We start from the raw sequence: 18,187 nt of genomic DNA, 5'->3' as shown, positions 1-18,187 counted from the left end.
CTTTGCTAACAAGTCCGAATCTTATCTTAACTCCAGTAAGTTTGCTATTTTAAGGTTACTCTGCGATGCCTTGAGCAAATCAAAGCTGAGCTCCTGTCATCAGTATCTCCTGCAGTTGGAAACTATTTTCATGTGCCTCTGGCTTGCTCTCCCGTCATATGCAATATTTATGCTCTAAGATATTGATATGAATCGGTGTCTGAAGTCTTTCCAGTGGCGTTTAGTGGCCTGGTTGGAAGAATGCCATGTTTATTTAGAATAAGATTAACATTCCTTTTTTCGAAGAAAAAAAAAAAGATAAAATTAACCGACGGCGTTATATTTTAATTGCTTGTTTCATAGTGCTCCGTCAAAGGTTTTCTCCTCATTTATCAGCTGCAGAATTCAAACACGCACACAAGAATGAATACCCTGTTTGGCTTTAGATGCTTTTAAAAGAGATTTCTGGAAGGAGATGTTTCTCTGCTTCTTGCGATACTGGAATAATGAAGCTGTAGCTAATGTCCCATAGACCAGGGTTTGCAGTCAATCTGAGTAGTCCAACAAATGGTTAAATCCCACTGTACAAGAGAGACAACAGGATGAACCATGAGAATAGAGTTTATGCAGGACTGTGTGAACTGCTGCTGCTGCCGTTGCTGCCGCTGCTTGTGTAAAAATAGACGGCAATACATCAAATCCACAGCTTCTGCTGGCTACAATTCATAGAGGGGGGAAAAAAAAAAAGGCAAAGCAAGCAGCTCCCTGGTAATCTCTGGAGTATAAAGTGAGGTTTAAGGATTTCTGCATGTTTGCATTCGGCAAAATGGAGCGTTACCTGAAAGTTCGGGCAACTTGCAAAGCGAGGCAAACTTTCTTTGGACCCCATGGAGAGGAATCCCAAATACAGACCTGCTCAAAGGAACTAACCCTCTGGCTGTGAGCTTGGAATAAGTGCTTAAAATGCTTCCCTCGGGCAGTGGGGAGGGAAAAACACGGTACAGGAAATGCTTTTTAAATAAGATGTTCATGCTGTAGAGAGCTACACCTCTAAAGTAAAAATGTACCATGTTCTCCAGTATACTTTTCCTATCTGGTGGAGCACGCATGCAGATTCTCAAGTCTTTTTGTAGTGCTTTAAATATTTGCAGCTTGCCATTGTATCTGCTGATTTCTGTTTGCATATTGTAATTGCTCTTATCTTGTTTTGATTTCTTGGTAAAGTGGAATAGATATGGATAATTCATATGTCCTGTAGCTATTATGAGTCAAGGCTGTAAGTGGATGACTTTCTGGCTCCATAGTCCTAATTGTTTCTGAGTAGCTGGAGTATCCTGTGGGTTGTTGTCTGGCTTGTAGCGTGGGTCTCAGCTGCCATAGCTTCATTTTTCCATCATGTATTATTCCTAATGCTGCTAGGAGCTGATTGAGGAACCAGCTTATATGGAAATACTGAAGATTTATTCTAATCACTAGAGTTCCTGCAGTAATTTCAAGCTGGTAACAGAACAGATAATTTATGTCAATGACTTTTCCATAGTGCAGAGGGAAAAAAAAAAAAGAAAAAAAAATGTTTGATCTTAATATTAATTGTGTGGTGAATGGATTAACTGTGGGTAGGATTTTACCAACATGCTCCTGCACTTCCTATAGCAATACAGTAGTGCCTGTGTGCTGCTTTGGCTTGGGAGATCACCTTTACTGATCTAAAATATCGCAGACGGCAGGTACTGGAGGCAGCTTTCATTTTTTGAATCATTAATGTTTGCTGTCAACTTAAAATGTATTATATTCTTGCTCACATAATGACAGGATGGTGTGTTGCTTAATAAAGGCCTGCATCACTGTAGCTGATCTGCGTCCCCAGTGCTTCACAGCTTAATGAAGGTGATGTACAGTAAGGTTGCGAAGATTGATAGAGAGAATCTACATGACACACATTCTGTCAAGTCTCTTTTTCTTTCCTGGGTTCATCCCTTTGGCTGTTAGATAAACTTGTTAAAAATAAAACAGAGATTATTTTTTCATTAATATAATTAATATGGCACAAGTCCAGTCTTCCTTTCTTTTCTTTTTTTTTTTTTTTTTTTTAATATACCTTCAAAGGCACGAAAATGTCCAAAAGGTTAATGGAGAATTATACTTAATGATAATAATTCATTATCGTCAGTGCAGTTAAGCTAATTTGTTGTTTGTGCCTGAACTAAGAGAAAAAAAAGTGTATTGGAGTGAAGTAACGCACGGTAATTAGCCTTTTGTGTTTAGTGACTGCTTTATCCTCCTAAATGTTACTATAAAATTAAGGCTATAGTTATGGAATAACTATCATATCAAATAATGATGGGAGGACAGTAAAATGTGTGCTAACAGTGCAGGTGCACCTGTTACAGATGTGTAGGCAAACAGTAAATATCAGCGTGTCAGATGAGGACAGTTTTAGGACTTGGAGTGTTAAATCTGGCATCATCCAAAGGCCAAATATAAATTAATAACAGGAACACTTGCTACTAATGTGTCTCAGATTAGAAGCATAATGTCATATTCAGAAACATTGATTTTATTGTCATGTCAACATTGGCAAGAGTATATGTACTTCGTTTCAGTAATTACGATTTTTTAGGTGACATTGCAGTCACTGTAGAAAAATGAAAGATGCGATGAGCAGGATTTTTTTTTTAATACCATTCTTTATGTTCTTTCTAAAGCCCACTGTAGATACTTAAAAATGCAGATTATCAAGAGTAAACACGTTTAAGTAAGTGGTTCACAGAGTGAAGCTATTTTTACAAACAAAAGCAGTAACAGATCAGCAGGGTACTTTAGAAGTCCTAGGCATCAGTTATAGGCTACTGACCTCCATAATACAAACCTGAGAAAGATGCTGAGAATCTACCTTTTCAGTCAAAAACTAGATTATCCTTTAATGAGATCAGAGATTTCGGCCAAGCATCAAAAAAGGTCATCTCTGCATTATAAGATTGCTGCCAGAAGGTTGTATCTTGCACTAAAGAAGAGAGAATTCTTTAATTTTTTTCTTTTCTCGCCTCCCCTCCCCCCAAAATAATGATAAGAAATTGTGTGCAGTGAAAATTACTTAAGTGGAGGTTTGACTTCTGGAAGTTCTGCAGCCCCTTAAATAATAGGAAGAAAAGCAACTGCTATTTCAGAGCCTCATTTTGCAGCCTCTCAGTTCCCTTGCCCCTTGGCCTATTCCATGATTATCTCATAGTGTCCTGGTAGACGTAGAAGTTGTCTGGTAAATTATAGCTCGCACCAGCTGCACTGAGTCTGTGCCAACAGACAAAATCTTTGCTCACAGCTGCGCTGCTGCATCCAGCCCGCGCACTGCAGACACACCAAGACTCCCAGGGACAAAAACCTCAATGAAATGCACCTTCAGCAGCTCTCACTTGCGTTATTGTAAAAGGCGGTCCTTGCAACAGTGACATAACTGGTATTGGGCAATTCACATCTGTGGACACTGTGTTAGTGCCCTACAGACATTTGTCTTCAGAAAGTGGCACTTTCTGAGTTGACTTCAGTCCAAATAGAAGTTGGGAAATCATTCAAACCACCCCATCAACTGACTGGAGTTCAGGAGGACCTACTGTTGGCCATCCATAATGCAATACTAGAAATAATCAAAGTGGAAGCCCTTAGACTCAACTGACTTTAAGTGGCTTTTAACTATTCAGTGCCTGGTGCCTTTGGAGCTTTGCATGTGCTTTGCACTGTCCTCATATCAATGTAGATGTTTGGAGATATGTTACAAGAGTATGTGGTATGGTGTAGGAAGAGCATCTTCATTAAGCAGCATTGACGTATAGGACTGCTGTTTTCCAAGCTGTTACTACATGTCTTCCATAATTAGGAAGTGGTTTTGGTGGATACTCACTATTTCAATTGCCATGCTAAAATGAATGTGTGTTATTTATTTTTTCTTGCCTCTTAGGTCAGTCAATACCCTATCTAGCTTCCTGCTAGCATATAAAAGGACAGGTATTCCAGGTTTATTTCTGTTTATCACTATTCTCTTCTTAAGTCAAAAATTTTGGAAACAAAACCTTTTGCATTGCTAAAGAGGATCCATGCAGACTAGACTTCGTTTACTATCTCAATCAACATGTTTCGCAGACCCTCTGTGTTAGGATTACTGAAACAGAAGCTGCCAGGGGAGGAAAACCCATTTGGTTCCCTCGCTGCAGCCACAGCCTGGGGATGCTTAGGAAGCTGACTGGGACAATAAATGTATTCACACCAAGTAGGTGAAAGACCGTATGAGCTAACTATGCCTGCCACCCAAAGGTGAATATAGGGATATTTCAGAACCCACTTCGGTTGCCAGGACCCTGACTAGGTGGCTGTGGTCTGCGCATCGAGTACATTGGGAGAAGAGAACAGCAGTGTTACTGAACTGTACTTTCTATGCCCATATGGTAGCTACCATCATGACTGATCTCAAGGGTTACAGAGAGGATCTGCAAAAGTGAAAGTGTAACTATCTCCATCTTGAGCTAGCCTCCAGGGCTGAAGGCTGTAACAGACTGTGTCTCTTTAAACTGAATGGATCAGGAAATGTGTGACAAACCTTGCCCAGAGGTATTCATCTGGAAGTTCTACCTGCACTAGTTCACTCTGAAGTAGAATAAGACCGTGCTTTGGCCTCTGCTGTTGGATTCAATGATGCTTTGAACACAATTGTTATTAAAGAGCATAGGAAGAAGGAAAGTTGTTGCCCTTGGACAGAGATGCGATAGAAAAGGCAGCTGATGCCCTCCTATTCCTCTCTCTCCCCTTTGCATACCTGCACAGACCTAACAGTGATCTAATACTTAGTAGGCTTTTTTTCCAGGAAACAAAGTCAATTCTAGTGACCCTGTGTCATAGCTTAATCGAGGCTTAATTCTTATCACATGATATTAAAGTTAATAGATTCCTGGTAATTAATGAAACTGTTTCTATATTGCTGTTTCCTGTAGTGTGCTGCTCTGGTTGGTGAAGACCAGCCTCTTTGCCCAGATCTCCCAGAACTTGACCTCTCCGAACTAGATGTGAATGACCTGGATGCGGACAGCTTTCTGGGGGGACTCAAGTGGTACAGTGACCAGTCAGAGATCATCTCCAATCAGTACAGCAACGAACCCGCCAATATATTTGAGGTAAGGCAAGGCAATGCAAGTGTGTGTTGCAAAGTCCTTACTTGCTTTTTCTTTTTTCTTTTTTCTTTTTTTTTTTTTTAGGCTAGTGGACAACAGTTTTTACTGCTTTTCCCCTGTTCAGAGGCAAAAAATGTGGTAATGTGTGTTTAGGGTTCTAACTGGTATCCTCAATCCTCATGATTAAAACCAGGCCTGTGTCCTGGAGAGAGGGGTAAAAAAAGGCCTTGAAAGAAGTTATATGGAACTTACGATTTTTAAAAGGAAATGGCTAAAGAGTGCTGAAGCGCACTGCCCTGTGCCATCACAGCAAGGAGTTGCACAGTTGTCAGCTACAAGGGAAAACAAAAGTTAAAACATGTTTGTTGTCTTCCACTTGCATTCTCCAGCAAGCCATGGAGCGCAGCACAGCAGCTTGCTGATGAGTAGATGGAGCATTTCTAGTAAAAGCTTTTACCACTCAGAGCATTACTATGCAAAGTACTTGCACATGAATTGAAAAATCCTGTAGTTGATATATCAGGGAGAAAAGGGATGGATGTGGCAGAGGAGGTAGTGAGGGCTGTCAGTAGCTCAGGAAGTAGCATGTTGTTCAGGGTGTGTCGTAGATATACTAGTGGAGAGCAGTCTTAAAGTAAAAGTCAAAGGTTTGTAGAAGAGATTTAAGTATTTTTCTTAAAATTCTGCCTTGAGGATCAGGGTGTACAAGAGAATGGTTACGGTCTCTTTATGTCTGTCTCCAGTCATCTTTCTTCTGTTGTATAAAGCCTTCATGATTCTCTGCTTCATGGCTGTGGGGCAGCTGTGTCCCTCCTGAACCCTAACCTCTTCCCCTCCTTGATGACAGGAGATGTCCTAGATCATCCACTGACTGGGAAATGGGACAATAAATTGATTAGCTTGCAGGAAGACCTTGTGCAACAGTAAGGCACGGCTACGGCCTTTTACACAGCGGGTACCGCAGCTCCAGGAAGTACAACTGGCTTGCTGGCCTAGGGAAGCCCCAAATTATCTTCATGGAATTTAAAGGCTGGAAGAGGTTAACTGAAATAGTATAGAAAAATGCTTACCTAAGATGTCCTGAATGAAATCCTTCTTTTTTTTGTATACAGCTCTAAACCCACAGTGATCTCCTTCGTGCACATGAAGTAACTCTGGATTTATACCAGTGCAACTGATAGCAGAAACTAGTCCTCTCCCTTCAATTTCTATCATTTAAACCCAAGTAATTCAGAATTAGTTTTATTCAAATCAAAATGAAATTATCCCCGTGCTTAGGTGCTCTTTTTTTCCTTTGTTGTATAATGTTCCGTGCCTTGCCCTACGAAGTTTCCAAACCCTGTCTTGTTCTTGAATTGCAGTTGTACTGCCTTTGGTATGCAAGGTATGGTGTGTTGGTGTGTAGGTCTGAATGGTCAGTGGCAGGGGGGCAGGGGACACATTGGCAGGTAGCGTGAGAGATAGTGGTTTTACCTTTAGTATAAATGAGATGTATTTTTCCTCATTCATCTTAATCCATATGCAGGGACATTTTTGTTTTGGAGGAATCAGTTGAAGATACGGACTTTGAAAATGTAAGTTCCTGTAAAGTAATGTAATAATAAAGCATCTAACTTTAAGCATGCAGGTCGTTCCAGTAGAACCAGTGGAACCTGACCACAAGTTCATTGCTTGCCCTGTGCATAACTGCCTGGCTGCACTGGTGGCCACAGTACAAATGTCTCGTATGGGTAGTGATGATTCCCTTATATATCTTGGATAGGAGTTGTCACTTCCTACATGAGACAGTTCCCGTTTTGAAAATAAAAGCAAGTTGCAAACAGTGAGGCAAACAGAAGCTTGTACATGACCTTGTTGGGAGATGGTGATTTGAGGTATTTAGTGGTCATTGTGCATAACCTCTCATAGTCCCATTTGAGTGTGTCTGAGGATAAGTACTCCCAGTGTGAAGGAACAGGTGGTATGAAACTGAGTGATACATCTAGGCAGCAACTATTAAGTCTGAAATAATAGCTGGGAATTGAAATATGCTCCTTTCCTAATGGGCAAATTCTGTTGTCCTCTTTGCAAACACCTGAATTTCCTCACGCTTACTGGCTTCAGTTGCAGGCTGCATCACTTGTTTCTGACAGCACCATTTGGCCCATTCTTACTTGTAGGGACAAGTTGTGCTCTAATAGTATTTTGCAATACTGCAGTATAAAATTAAGACTATTTTCAGCTTTGTAGTGTGTTGTATTTACCTTTCTTGGTTCTTTGGCCTAGGAAGATGGCAATGAAATAGTTATTTACTCCTCCCATACATTAACCCTGTCCCCATTCTTCATCATGCAGCTGGATATCTTGCACTATTTCTTGTCTCTGCCGCTCTGTAATGTGACGACTGGGGGTGCTCAAGAACAGAAGATCTCTTCTTCCTCCAGAGACTCACACGCTCTTTGAGGAACTATTTGTTTTAGCTGAAAGCATGGAAGTTTTGTGCGTTTTCTCATTTGGTAATCTCTAGATTTTTCTATATTGATCCGCATTGGCTTTTCTTTTTAAAGCAAATAACTTTTTTTTTTATGTTTTTTTTCTTTTTCCTCTCTCATATCATCGTGGGAGTAGTATGTTTTATCTAACTTAAGCTTCCAGATGAGGCTTTGTCATACAAAAGTAAAAATAAAACCTATATGAGGTGGAAAGAAAAGAACCAGAATGGCAAACAAATATTGGGAAGTACAAGTGCAGCGTTAATTGCACAAGCTATACAGTGTTAATTGCCAAACCTAACCTAGAATGAGGCACACTCACCTTTGATGTATTAATGCTGTACATGTGGCATTGTCTAGGTAAGGGACAGTGTTCAAAAGCCCTTTGCAAAGTTCCTGGATGTCTCAAGCTGATGTGCTTTTTTTTAAGAAAGGCTCGTATTTCAGAAAGTGAATTTCCAGATTTTCTGCAAATAGTGATCCTAAAATCTTGCTTGAGCCAAGCACCCACCAGTTTAGACACTCCTAGTAGCACTGGGAGTTGCACAGGCCAGAAATTATTAATAGCTATGGTAGCCACCAGGAGCCAAGTGAGATAAAAGTCCAATTAGTCTAGATAGTATGTAACTGTTGAGTATAAATCCCTGCTCTCATGTGTTTAGGTGTGATGAGATACTGGCCTTCACTCTAGTATTTAAAACACACCAGTATCTTCTAGATGCACCTAATTAGTCACTGCATTATTCTACTTGCATACCAACATAACCGATCCTAGTCCCGAATCAAGTCTGCATGATCTGCCCCATTGCAGAGGCTCTTCTTATCAATGTGTGAACATATGCTTATTATGAATTGGTTGATTTATTTCTGTTCACAGCTTGATCATTTCTTTTTTTCACTTGGTTTTCTTTGCCTGTTGTTCTGACTACTGGAAAGATAAAATGAAGGTGTTCTTACCCCTCAGGGCACTGTCTGTTGACACAAGTTCATGCAAGTAAATAGTTAACAAGTCACCCAGGACCAGTTATTTAGATGGTTCACCGCATCATTCACTTTCATTATTTACTTTTGTGAAGAACTAGTTTTAAAAAGTGTATTTGTAAAAAACTGATTTGGCTACTTTTAGAAAATCGGAACGATTAGGTTTTCATTCTCAAAGCCAATGCGATGTGAAAATGTGAATAACCATACAACTTAATGTGGCACAAGTGAGTAGGCTTTTTGTTTGTGAAAACTTGTCCCCTGAGGCTTCTTCAAATACACCGCACCCTATCATGTAAGGTTAGTCATATTTAAAATAATTTATGACCCATGTCTAGCATTATGAAGAGAGACAATATGTATGGTGAATATATCTCTGCTGGCATTGCTTACAAATAACTGATGTTAAGAGAAAATACAGCCCTTACTGTTAAATGAACTTGTATAAAATCATGAAGATTTGCAAGTGCAGTATTCTCATACTTGGCAACATGCATTTTTTAGCCCTTAAAAGACTTCAGAAAACCCACATTGCTTGCTCTTGCATGGAGTTCATTTATTTACTTGATTTTGTATACCAGAGAGATGGTGAATGTATTTGATGACTTTATTTTTAATTGTTTTGCATAGGTGTAGCCCAGGTTACTTTTCAAGACCATGCTATGTGCCATGTGTTTGGAAAGCCTAAATAGGCTACTGTGTTTTATTGTAGGCTGCCAAAAAAATGCTGTATTGCAAGCAATGAGAATGTGGTGAAAGAAACGCACAATGAAATATATACTGGCTTGTGTCTGGCAGCAGGGCTATCCATGGAGATAAATGACTTCTGACTTTTTGGAAGGGTTTGCATCAGGAAGGTGATGAGGGTAGAGGGGAGCCTTAAACATCCCCAGAGTAGTTTGCATTGGTTCAGACTGCAAACTCCCTGATGTTCCGTGGGTCTGCCAGTCTCTTTCACTATTTCAGGTTATTCATTCAAGGTTTGCAGCCAGATTGATTAATGAATTACCAGATCTTGCGTAAAATGACTTGGCCTGACTTTTAAACAACCACCGATGTTTTCTTTGCCAGTCTTGTGACTGATGTTAATGGGTTTCTAGTGAACTGAGCCTATACAGGCGTTCTGTATACTGGCCTCCCCTAGCATTTTTTCCACTTTTCATTTTCTCCAAAACTAGTAGCCCAGGGCAGGCAGTTCAAGGAGATATAATCTCAGGGAAAAAAATACATAGTAGTCAAATCCTTGATGGCTGATGCCCTTCAGTGCCAAATCAGCATGATTTATCATAGCCATCTATTCAGCACAACAGAGGCTGGAGGTGAGCTGCATAGTGTACCTCACACAATATGCATAACTAGAGCTCTGAACTTTGAAGGAAAGCCTCAGAGCTATTTGCAAAGTGCTGGTGCTTAGTGAATACTAAATTACATTTAGGAAATAGTCTACTGCTACCAGTTATACTTCATTTTTATTCTTGACACAGACACCTAAATCAGAGAACAGTAACATTTCAGAGATTATGGTAGCAGTTTGGGTATGTTCCAACACTATAATAGGATCAGAATTTTAAGGCCTTTTTTATTATTACCAATAGTCACTTAGTTTCTACTGCAGCGTACTTTGTAGGGAATTACAGCTTTTACTAAAAAGATTAAAATGCTATTATGCAAATGATTGCAGTATGTTATTATGTTTACAAATTAACATCCATGGCTCAACACACAAATTAACTAACTATTCCATCTATATTATTAAGGATTTAATAAAGTAACTGTTGATAAAAATGAGGAACTTGGAACAGTTAATAGGAACTGATTGTGATTTAACATAGAACTTAAACATTGTGTTTAATGTTCTAGATGGCATAATGGTAGAATAAAGCTTATCAAAGTGCTTCAAAGAACTGGGATTATGTGAATGGCATAGCAGCATGTCTGAGGCCTCACAGAGCTCAAACTAGCTCTGGGCAGTAATGTAAAGCAGGCAGCATATCGGTGAATCTCGAGGTAGTACAGGACCATTTCATATCAACATGCAGTTTCCTGCTCCAATAAGTGAGACTTTTAAAATTCACATGCACTCACATTGGATTTTTTACATGATAAATACACGTAGGGTACTTGGGATCTTGTGTCCCTGTGAAACGCATCCTGTAATGAAATGCTTCTATGTCAAATGGGATTTCACTGCAGAGTATCGCTGAATGACAAAAAAGGGGAAGGCTGAGTTCAGGCTGAAATGACTTTACAAACAGCGCTGCAAATTGCTATTCCTAGCAGTTCATAAGAGATCATAAAAGCAAACAGATAAGAGCTACTGAGGTCCTGGAGAAATGAATGTACAGTATGTGGTTACAGGATAGATTTAGTAGGGAAACAGACAACATTGTAGGTTTAATATAACAATAAACATAAAAGGCAAAAGATGCAGATTTGGGATAGGAAACTTTATAAGAACAATAAAAGGTAACATGTATCATAAAAACTGCTTGTGAGACTAGGAGGAAGAGCCTCAGTTCCAGGGCAAGAAAATAGATGGTTGAAAAATCACAGGATTTTTTTATTCCTGATAGAGCAATGTCATGTTTCCTGCCTGTTCAGATGTCTCTGTACCTTTTCCAATGTCTCTGGCCTGACTCACGTTTCTGCATGTATTAAATAATAGTCCAGCAAAATAATATCACATCTATGGCAATGATGTATGTAAACTATAACCTCTGACTGGCTATGCTGACATTTAAAAAGGCTCAAGCAGTAAGTGGAATTTACTTCACTTGAATCAGCTGCTATGTAATTGGGAAGAATTTATGCAAATGCTCTGTATCTAGTGTTAGCAAGGTGTGCCGCAGCTCCCTTTTCTTTCGTGTTTGGACGAACTACAAACTGTCTAAATGCATCTCTGTTTTAATGCAAGAGCCTTGCGTGTTGTTTGAAACCTTCAGGCAGGAAAGAATTTCCAAATGAGCAAAAAACAATTGCTTTGAGAGCTTATTATTTGATGTATGAGGCCACCAAGACCATTCCCCAGGCACACGATCAAGAAAATTTAGCTGATCCCCTTCACAGACCCATTAAGGAGGTATTTCAATTGGAGCAGCCGTGGCTTAAGATACTCACTGTGTCTCTGCTCAGCTGAGCACCTGCCCTTTTCACAAGAGAGAAGACTAACACTCACCAGAACAGTAGTGAGCTAATTAGGTCATTAGACAAATGTCTTGGCCCATGTTAAAACCAGCCCTTGAGGACACCGTGTTACACTGTGTTCCCATTGGCTACGGATCTAAATACAAACTGGTGTCAGCTGCCATACAGACAAAAATGTAACAGCCTCCTTTCACAGAGGTCATCTTAAATCCACTTTGGTCACAGTCACACTACACATCTGTTTTAGTGAGATGCAGCTTCTTAAGGTGGCATTTGGACTTCATAAGCACACAAACAACTGAGCTATAAATTGCTACTGCTGGAGTTATTTTGAATAAGTGTATACTGTTTCATATTTATAATGGTGAGGCTTCATAATATTCACAGTGAATATATAACACAGATCAGTTCAACAAGCATGAAATTGTATGTTGTCAACTTGTCACATAAATAGAGCCATATTCTAGCTTACGATAATGTTGGACTAAGTATTTTCTCCCTAGAACTGCAGAAAGGGTTGCAAGAAAGTGGGATGGGGCTCTAGTTTTTGTTAGGAAAAAACTCAGAGACATTGCTAGTGGGAAGTAGATGCTTCTGATAAGATTTTTCTGGGTTTTTTCCTTCCCTGTTTGCTTAACAACAGCAACAGAAAGTTTGCATTTCTTAGACAAACGCTAATTGGATAAACTGTTAAATTTATTTCCCCTAGTGGTTTTATTTCTAGTGTAACCTATTTTCTTTTTTTTTGTTGTTGTTGCTATTTTTGTACTGCACATCATTGCTAATTGCTACTAAATGCTCTATCTTAACCCTGGCATGTTCTTTCCTTGCTGCCCCATCCCACTTAACATTAACTTAGGCTTGTACCATTACAGAAGGATAAAAGCATAGCGAGGCTTAATTTCAGATTCTTTTTTACTTAGTGCCGCTAACTTATTGTGCATGCGTAGGTCAGGAGGAGGAAATTGCAAAAAGCAAATCTGTTGCAGGGAAAAAACATTTTGGTATTGGATCATGTAGAACTTTTTCTCCTCCATGAGCACAAAAAAATGTAAAGAATGTGTGTGTCTGTGAAAACTTATCCACTTGTAGCTCTTATTGTATGTACTACAGTGGTTAATAGTCAAAAGCACCAGAAATTTACAGCTTTTCTGGAGGAGTGCCCTCTGCCAGTTTTTGGGGCCTTTTTTTCTCCAGTGTCTAGATTTATTTTGATAGCTTTATGCAGGTGCATTTGGGATCCTAAGGCCTGTGTTTGCAAATGACGGGCTGCAGCATTGGCATGCTTGGGCATCTCACTGTGTGCATGTGCATTCAGCTGTGGAGGCTGTTTTCAGGTCTTGGTGAAAATCAGCCCTGTTGCATCACAGAACTGGTAGCTTTAGCGTGTTTTCTGTTCTGACACAACACAGCAGCAGCCTTGCTTCATAATGATTGAGAAATTGATCAGCATTTGGTAGTGTGGATGGGTCTGAAGTGCCGTGAATGGAGTTTGTGTTTTACCGCATACAGTCATCACCGGGGGTTTGTTAATGAAAGCACAAAACCAAAAGCTGTTGAGATTTTAGTGTTGTCATGAAGCCTGAGCTATATGATGCACTGGAATAATACTTGCGTTTCCTCACACACGAGTGCTTTTGTGCTTTACTGTGAGTAACACAATGTGAGTGCTGGTCCACAATGGCTACTTTTAGCTACTAAGATGATAACTGGAAGAACAGACTATTTTCTGTGAGGAGCCATAGTGGAAGACTTGGGCAAATGTTGACAGCTTTGCATTGCCTGAGCTGCTCACAGCCCATCTAGCTCATCCCATAAAGTTCAGGAGGATCAGCCCTTCCAAGCACATTACAGTTAGAGATGTCAAGCAGGTAAAGAGAACCACACCTCTACACTACTGTGTGCTGCCACATCTGCTCTTTCAGGGCTCAGTGATATTAAATCTTTCTAGGGATTTGGCGTGGTATGGTGGACTGCAGATCTCTCCTAAAAGAGATAACGCTTGTCTGAAAATAGAGAAATTGGGTGGAAGCTGATTTCTCACCCAAGAGACTACTTGCAAGGAGGTGCTGATGACGAAGTCTGGAGGATTGGTTTGGTCAAAGGAACGTTCTGCTTCTTTGTGAGCTGCTCGAAGAAACAATGGGAGTTTTTTGCAGGAATGGTAGTTTCTCCTGTAGGGAACTCAAATTTGTTTCTGAAAGTACCCCTAAACCTTTGTGAGAAAAGACTTGCTGTTCTCCCAAGTTGATGTTTAGGCAGTGATACAGTGATTCAGGGACTTCGTTGGAGAACATAGGTAATAAACATTATAGAAGTGAGACTTACGACTGCGATTTTGACTTTGGCGAGAACGCTGCGGGCTTGCATGTTTCCACAGAGCAGTCAGTGTCCCTAAGTGAAAAGCAGGTATTATGAGAGTTTTAAAAGTCTTGGTATTCAGGATTTTAAAATATGCATTGATTGACTAGCTGCTTCTAGTTGTAATGTGCTGCACTCTCCCAGGCTCTTTGAGTTGAGACTGAGTGAATTGCACCTTGGATCTACTGTCTCCACTTCAGGAGGACTCATTGCTGAGGTAGGTGCAGCCAGGTAATGCAGTTGACAGTGTGGCTGGTAAAGGATGAAGAACGAACTTGAAGCAGGGGAGGAATTTGCAGAATCACAGAATGGTTGAAGAGAGAAGGGTCCTTAGGACTAGTCATTTGGTCCAACCTCACCTGTTCAGGCAGCGCCACCAAGAGCAGGAATTTAAGGAATTATTTCCGTGTTCCTCTGCTGCTGGTTTCCCCCACTCCCAACCTTAAAATGACACTTTATTAGTTCCTGACCCTATTTGGAAACTTACACTACAGTCTTGAGCAACTATGGGTTCTCCAGGAGGCAGGTCTGTATGTAGCAAGAAGCCCATCATGGCCAAACCGTAGTTTTCAGAGGAAGATGGATGGCAACCAAGCGTCTTTTCAGTCTGGCCTCAGTTTTCATGTCAAATTTTCATGGAAGGAAACATACGTCTTGGGCTAGTCTTCGCTTCCATGGGTCCTTAGCATGTCCATTTTCACAGGTTGGACTAGTGAAATCTTAAAGTTGTCAGGTAAAAAAGGATGCATATGCAATTATTTTTAATGTTATTTTAATAAACAAAGACTTAAGTGCATGTTTATTGACATCTATGTGGATGTGTCCCATAAGGCATTTGACGCTCTGGGTGTGCACAGAAGGAACAATAGGCTTTTGTTTCTACCTGTGTACGGAAAACTTATGCATATTTGAAATTCTTCCTCTATTTTTATTGTTTGCTTCACTATTCCCTGCCCTCTTTTCCTCTCCCCCCCACAAGGACTGATATGGATTTTCTTAGCTATATTGACTATCCTTAAAAGTCCAACAAGGACTCTTCACACTAGTATGAAGATATCAGGCGAAACATTAACGATTGTCACCTCAATTGCATCTGGAGAAAAGCCAGAAAAACTCGTGGGCTTTTTTTCTGAGGCATAAGAAGATATCACACTGTTCGTAACACTACTTAGACATTTATCCATTTCCAGTGAAAGGGTGTCAAACTGTTTCTGCTCATATGTGATGGGAGTGTTGCCATCTCTTGTCATTTTCTTTGCTGTTGATACCACTCTCATGTAGAAAGGGTCAGGTCAAATGCCTCTCTGGAGACTAAGTTTCCCATTTGCAGCAGGAAATCTCTCTGGTGGGGAGGATAACGTTACAAAACAGAGGCTAACATTACAAAACAGCTCTGGTGCCTCTGGCACAGTCTAGAGCACCACAGACCAATAACTCCTATCATGTCGCTCTTGCAGCACCTTATTGTCTATGTTTTTCTGTAAATCCAATCCAAGACTGTCATTACCAGTTTCAGGTAGGTGAACACCATCTGGGTGAAATAGCTATGTTCCAGTGATGGGCTGGAGGGGGCTCTTGTTAGTTAATCATCCCTACCTTCCCTTTGATGGCTTAATTTGTCTGTTGAGCCATGGAGGAGCCCCCAAGTGCTCCCAGGAGCCCCTTGTTAAAATTCTGCCGTCAAATGGGAAGATAGGGATGATTTCACTCTTTTTGCTGGAACCTGTGCTGTCTATGATATTGCTAAATCATCCATAATGCATTACTTTCTATGCAGTCTTTTTGTTAGTTATAGCAGCATCTTGCTTCTTTGTGCGTTTATTTTTTAAACTTTGTCACTGGATATGTAACCCTCCTGAAAATCTCATTCCATGAATTAAGATTAATTGCAGTACTTCCATGCCTTTTAGTAGCTGGAATAGTGGGTTCCTTGGCTGTGATGCCAGACACTACTCATGTTTTCCTTTCTTTAAATTTTCCCCCAGTTCCTAACACAGTCTTTAATATTGGTTTCATGGTAATGCCTAAAAATCCTATAGTAGGGGGATAGGCTCTTTGTGTGTACTACTGACCAGCTCATCCCTGTTTTTTGGTGTACACTTTGAAGTCCTTGAAAGGAGGAAAGGTAGTGAAAGAAGAAAAAAGCTGGTCCTTGGGGCTTGTAAGTGAAGATAAACTCAAGTTGTTCTTCCTTTAGAGGCCTGGAAGCAGTGCTGTGTGAGTGGGCTCCTCTTAGTCCCAGCCAGCAGGAGGCAGTTACAGCCAGCCCAACAGCCTAGGGAATAAAGTTCTAACCTCCAGTAAAGCTAGGAGATGCTAGCTTGACGTTGCAGTTGCATCAACATGATTAGGTGCTACCAAACCTGGGCAGAAGCTGCCTTAAGTAGGTACATCCGTTTTGGTGAAGACTTGTTCATCTCCAGACCTAACAAGAATTAAATGTAAAACACTGAAAAACCAGCCAAACAACCCCCCTCAAAGAAGAACAGGAAGCTGAAAAAAAATACTGTCATTTGGAAGATGCTTTGCTCCCGTTTTAACTAGTCAGGCAGGGCTTGTTAGCTCTAATACAGTGGTCTTGCATACAGATCAGGACCAGCTCTTGCAGGACTTCTGCATAGTGCTGATGGGTGGATTTATTAGCTTTCACTCAATATTGAGGTTTCTTCTGGGCTCTTTTAGGAGAAAGCGCAAACCTCACCTGCAAGAATACAAGGAAAGTGATGGAGAGACACTGGAGGAAATCTGAAAGAGTCAGTTGGGATCCTCCTGGGCTGTGAGCTCTGGCTAGAGGCAACCACAGTGCACCAAGCAGATTTCTGCAGTGTTAGTTGGCATCTGTGTATCGTGCTTCCAGAACTGGCTTAGAAAGGATTTTTTTGACTGTGTCCTATACAGACGCAAATGGTGTCCAAGCACCTGTGCTCTGCTGCACCTTCCAGGGAGCCTCTCTGGAGTACCAGGGAGCAGGAATTAGGTCAAAGTCTCCACAGTCCAAGTCCAGCATGGTCAGAGCTAACAGGCCACGGAGGGATAATTTTCCACTGGGCCATCAGCATTGCCTTATACCTGCTTCCGGCACTTGCAGCTCTTTGGACACAGTCCAGGTGCAGTTGAACTGCATCTCTCTGGACCCGATCTGGATTCAGGAGGGTTTTTTAGGGGCAGCCCTGTGCTGCTGTCTTTCTCTTTCTGGATCTCTCAGAAGATTAGACTTGTGGAACTTGGTACCTTTTGGTCTAAAAATCAAAGATGACCTATCGCTAAACTTCAGCCTGTCATAGTTCCTATTTCCTAATATGTCATTTTGAAAATTGTGTAGATATGCTCTTAAAGATGTGCCTTGGCCTGGCAGGCATGTCCAAAACTTTTTAGAAAATAGCTTTTGTGAGTACTGGATTTTTCTCTCAGTTCAGCTTAAGAATGCTGCCTCCTTAAGCCCATTACTCCCAAGTTGCACCATGCATGTGGCAGAACCCTTAAACTGGACCCTTCCACTTGTTCTCTGATTATTCCCTCCTACACGATCTCTCCAGCTTACTGTCCATGACTATAACGCTAGCTGTTTGCCACAGCTTCCATCAGCTTGCTTTTTATCCCAACTCAAATTCACAGGGATGAAAAAAAAATCCAGTCATGTCTCTTGTCCTTCCCTACACCAGCTTCTGGGAGTGCAGTGACAGCTACTAGTTTTATTGTGTGCCAGTGTTACCGCTCTGTTTACAGCAGATTTAAGAGTTTACAGTAGGCCACAGTGTTATCTTCCAGTTTTCCTAATTCTATCTGCTGGCAATCCCAGCTATGTGGTTGGGGTGGCTGCCCCTGTCCTAAAGGAATTTGTGTCAGTTTCTGCAGGGACAAATCCTCCCTGCGCTAAACCGCTTTGCAGTATTTGCTCAAACTGAAATTTTGACAAAGACGTTCTGTCCACATCCACCAAAAAAGATTGCCTTTTTTTTCAGATGCACTTGGAGGTAGATGCATTGGAAACTGCCTGTACCTGGCTGATAACTGAGACTGAGCATCTTTGTAGCACGATCCATGCCCTTTTCTAATTTGTCTTTGAATGACAAATGTGTCTTCACTGAGTCAGCA

At 40.8% G+C, this 18,187-nt stretch overlaps 1 protein-coding gene across 3 annotated transcripts in view; it reads left to right on the top strand.

The window, feature by feature from the left end:
• Positions 1 to 18,187, top strand: part of PPARGC1A (PPARG coactivator 1 alpha) — a 369,019-nt gene that overhangs the window by 300,317 nt on the left and 50,515 nt on the right. For all 3 annotated transcript variants that reach the window (XM_054065753.1, XM_054065754.1, XM_009565460.2), the window contains exon 2: positions 4,959 to 5,138. In XM_054065753.1, the coding sequence (XP_053921728.1) occupies positions 4,959 to 5,138 (180 nt within the window). The remainder of the gene's footprint in view (positions 1 to 4,958; positions 5,139 to 18,187) is intronic.

This window comes from Cuculus canorus, chromosome 4 (genome assembly GCF_017976375.1).
Source record: "Cuculus canorus isolate bCucCan1 chromosome 4, bCucCan1.pri, whole genome shotgun sequence".
Classification (NCBI taxonomy): Eukaryota; Metazoa; Chordata; class Aves; order Cuculiformes; family Cuculidae; genus Cuculus; species Cuculus canorus.
The sequence above is the reverse complement of the archived record's forward strand: the minus strand, read 5'-3'. Positions and strand labels throughout refer to the sequence as shown.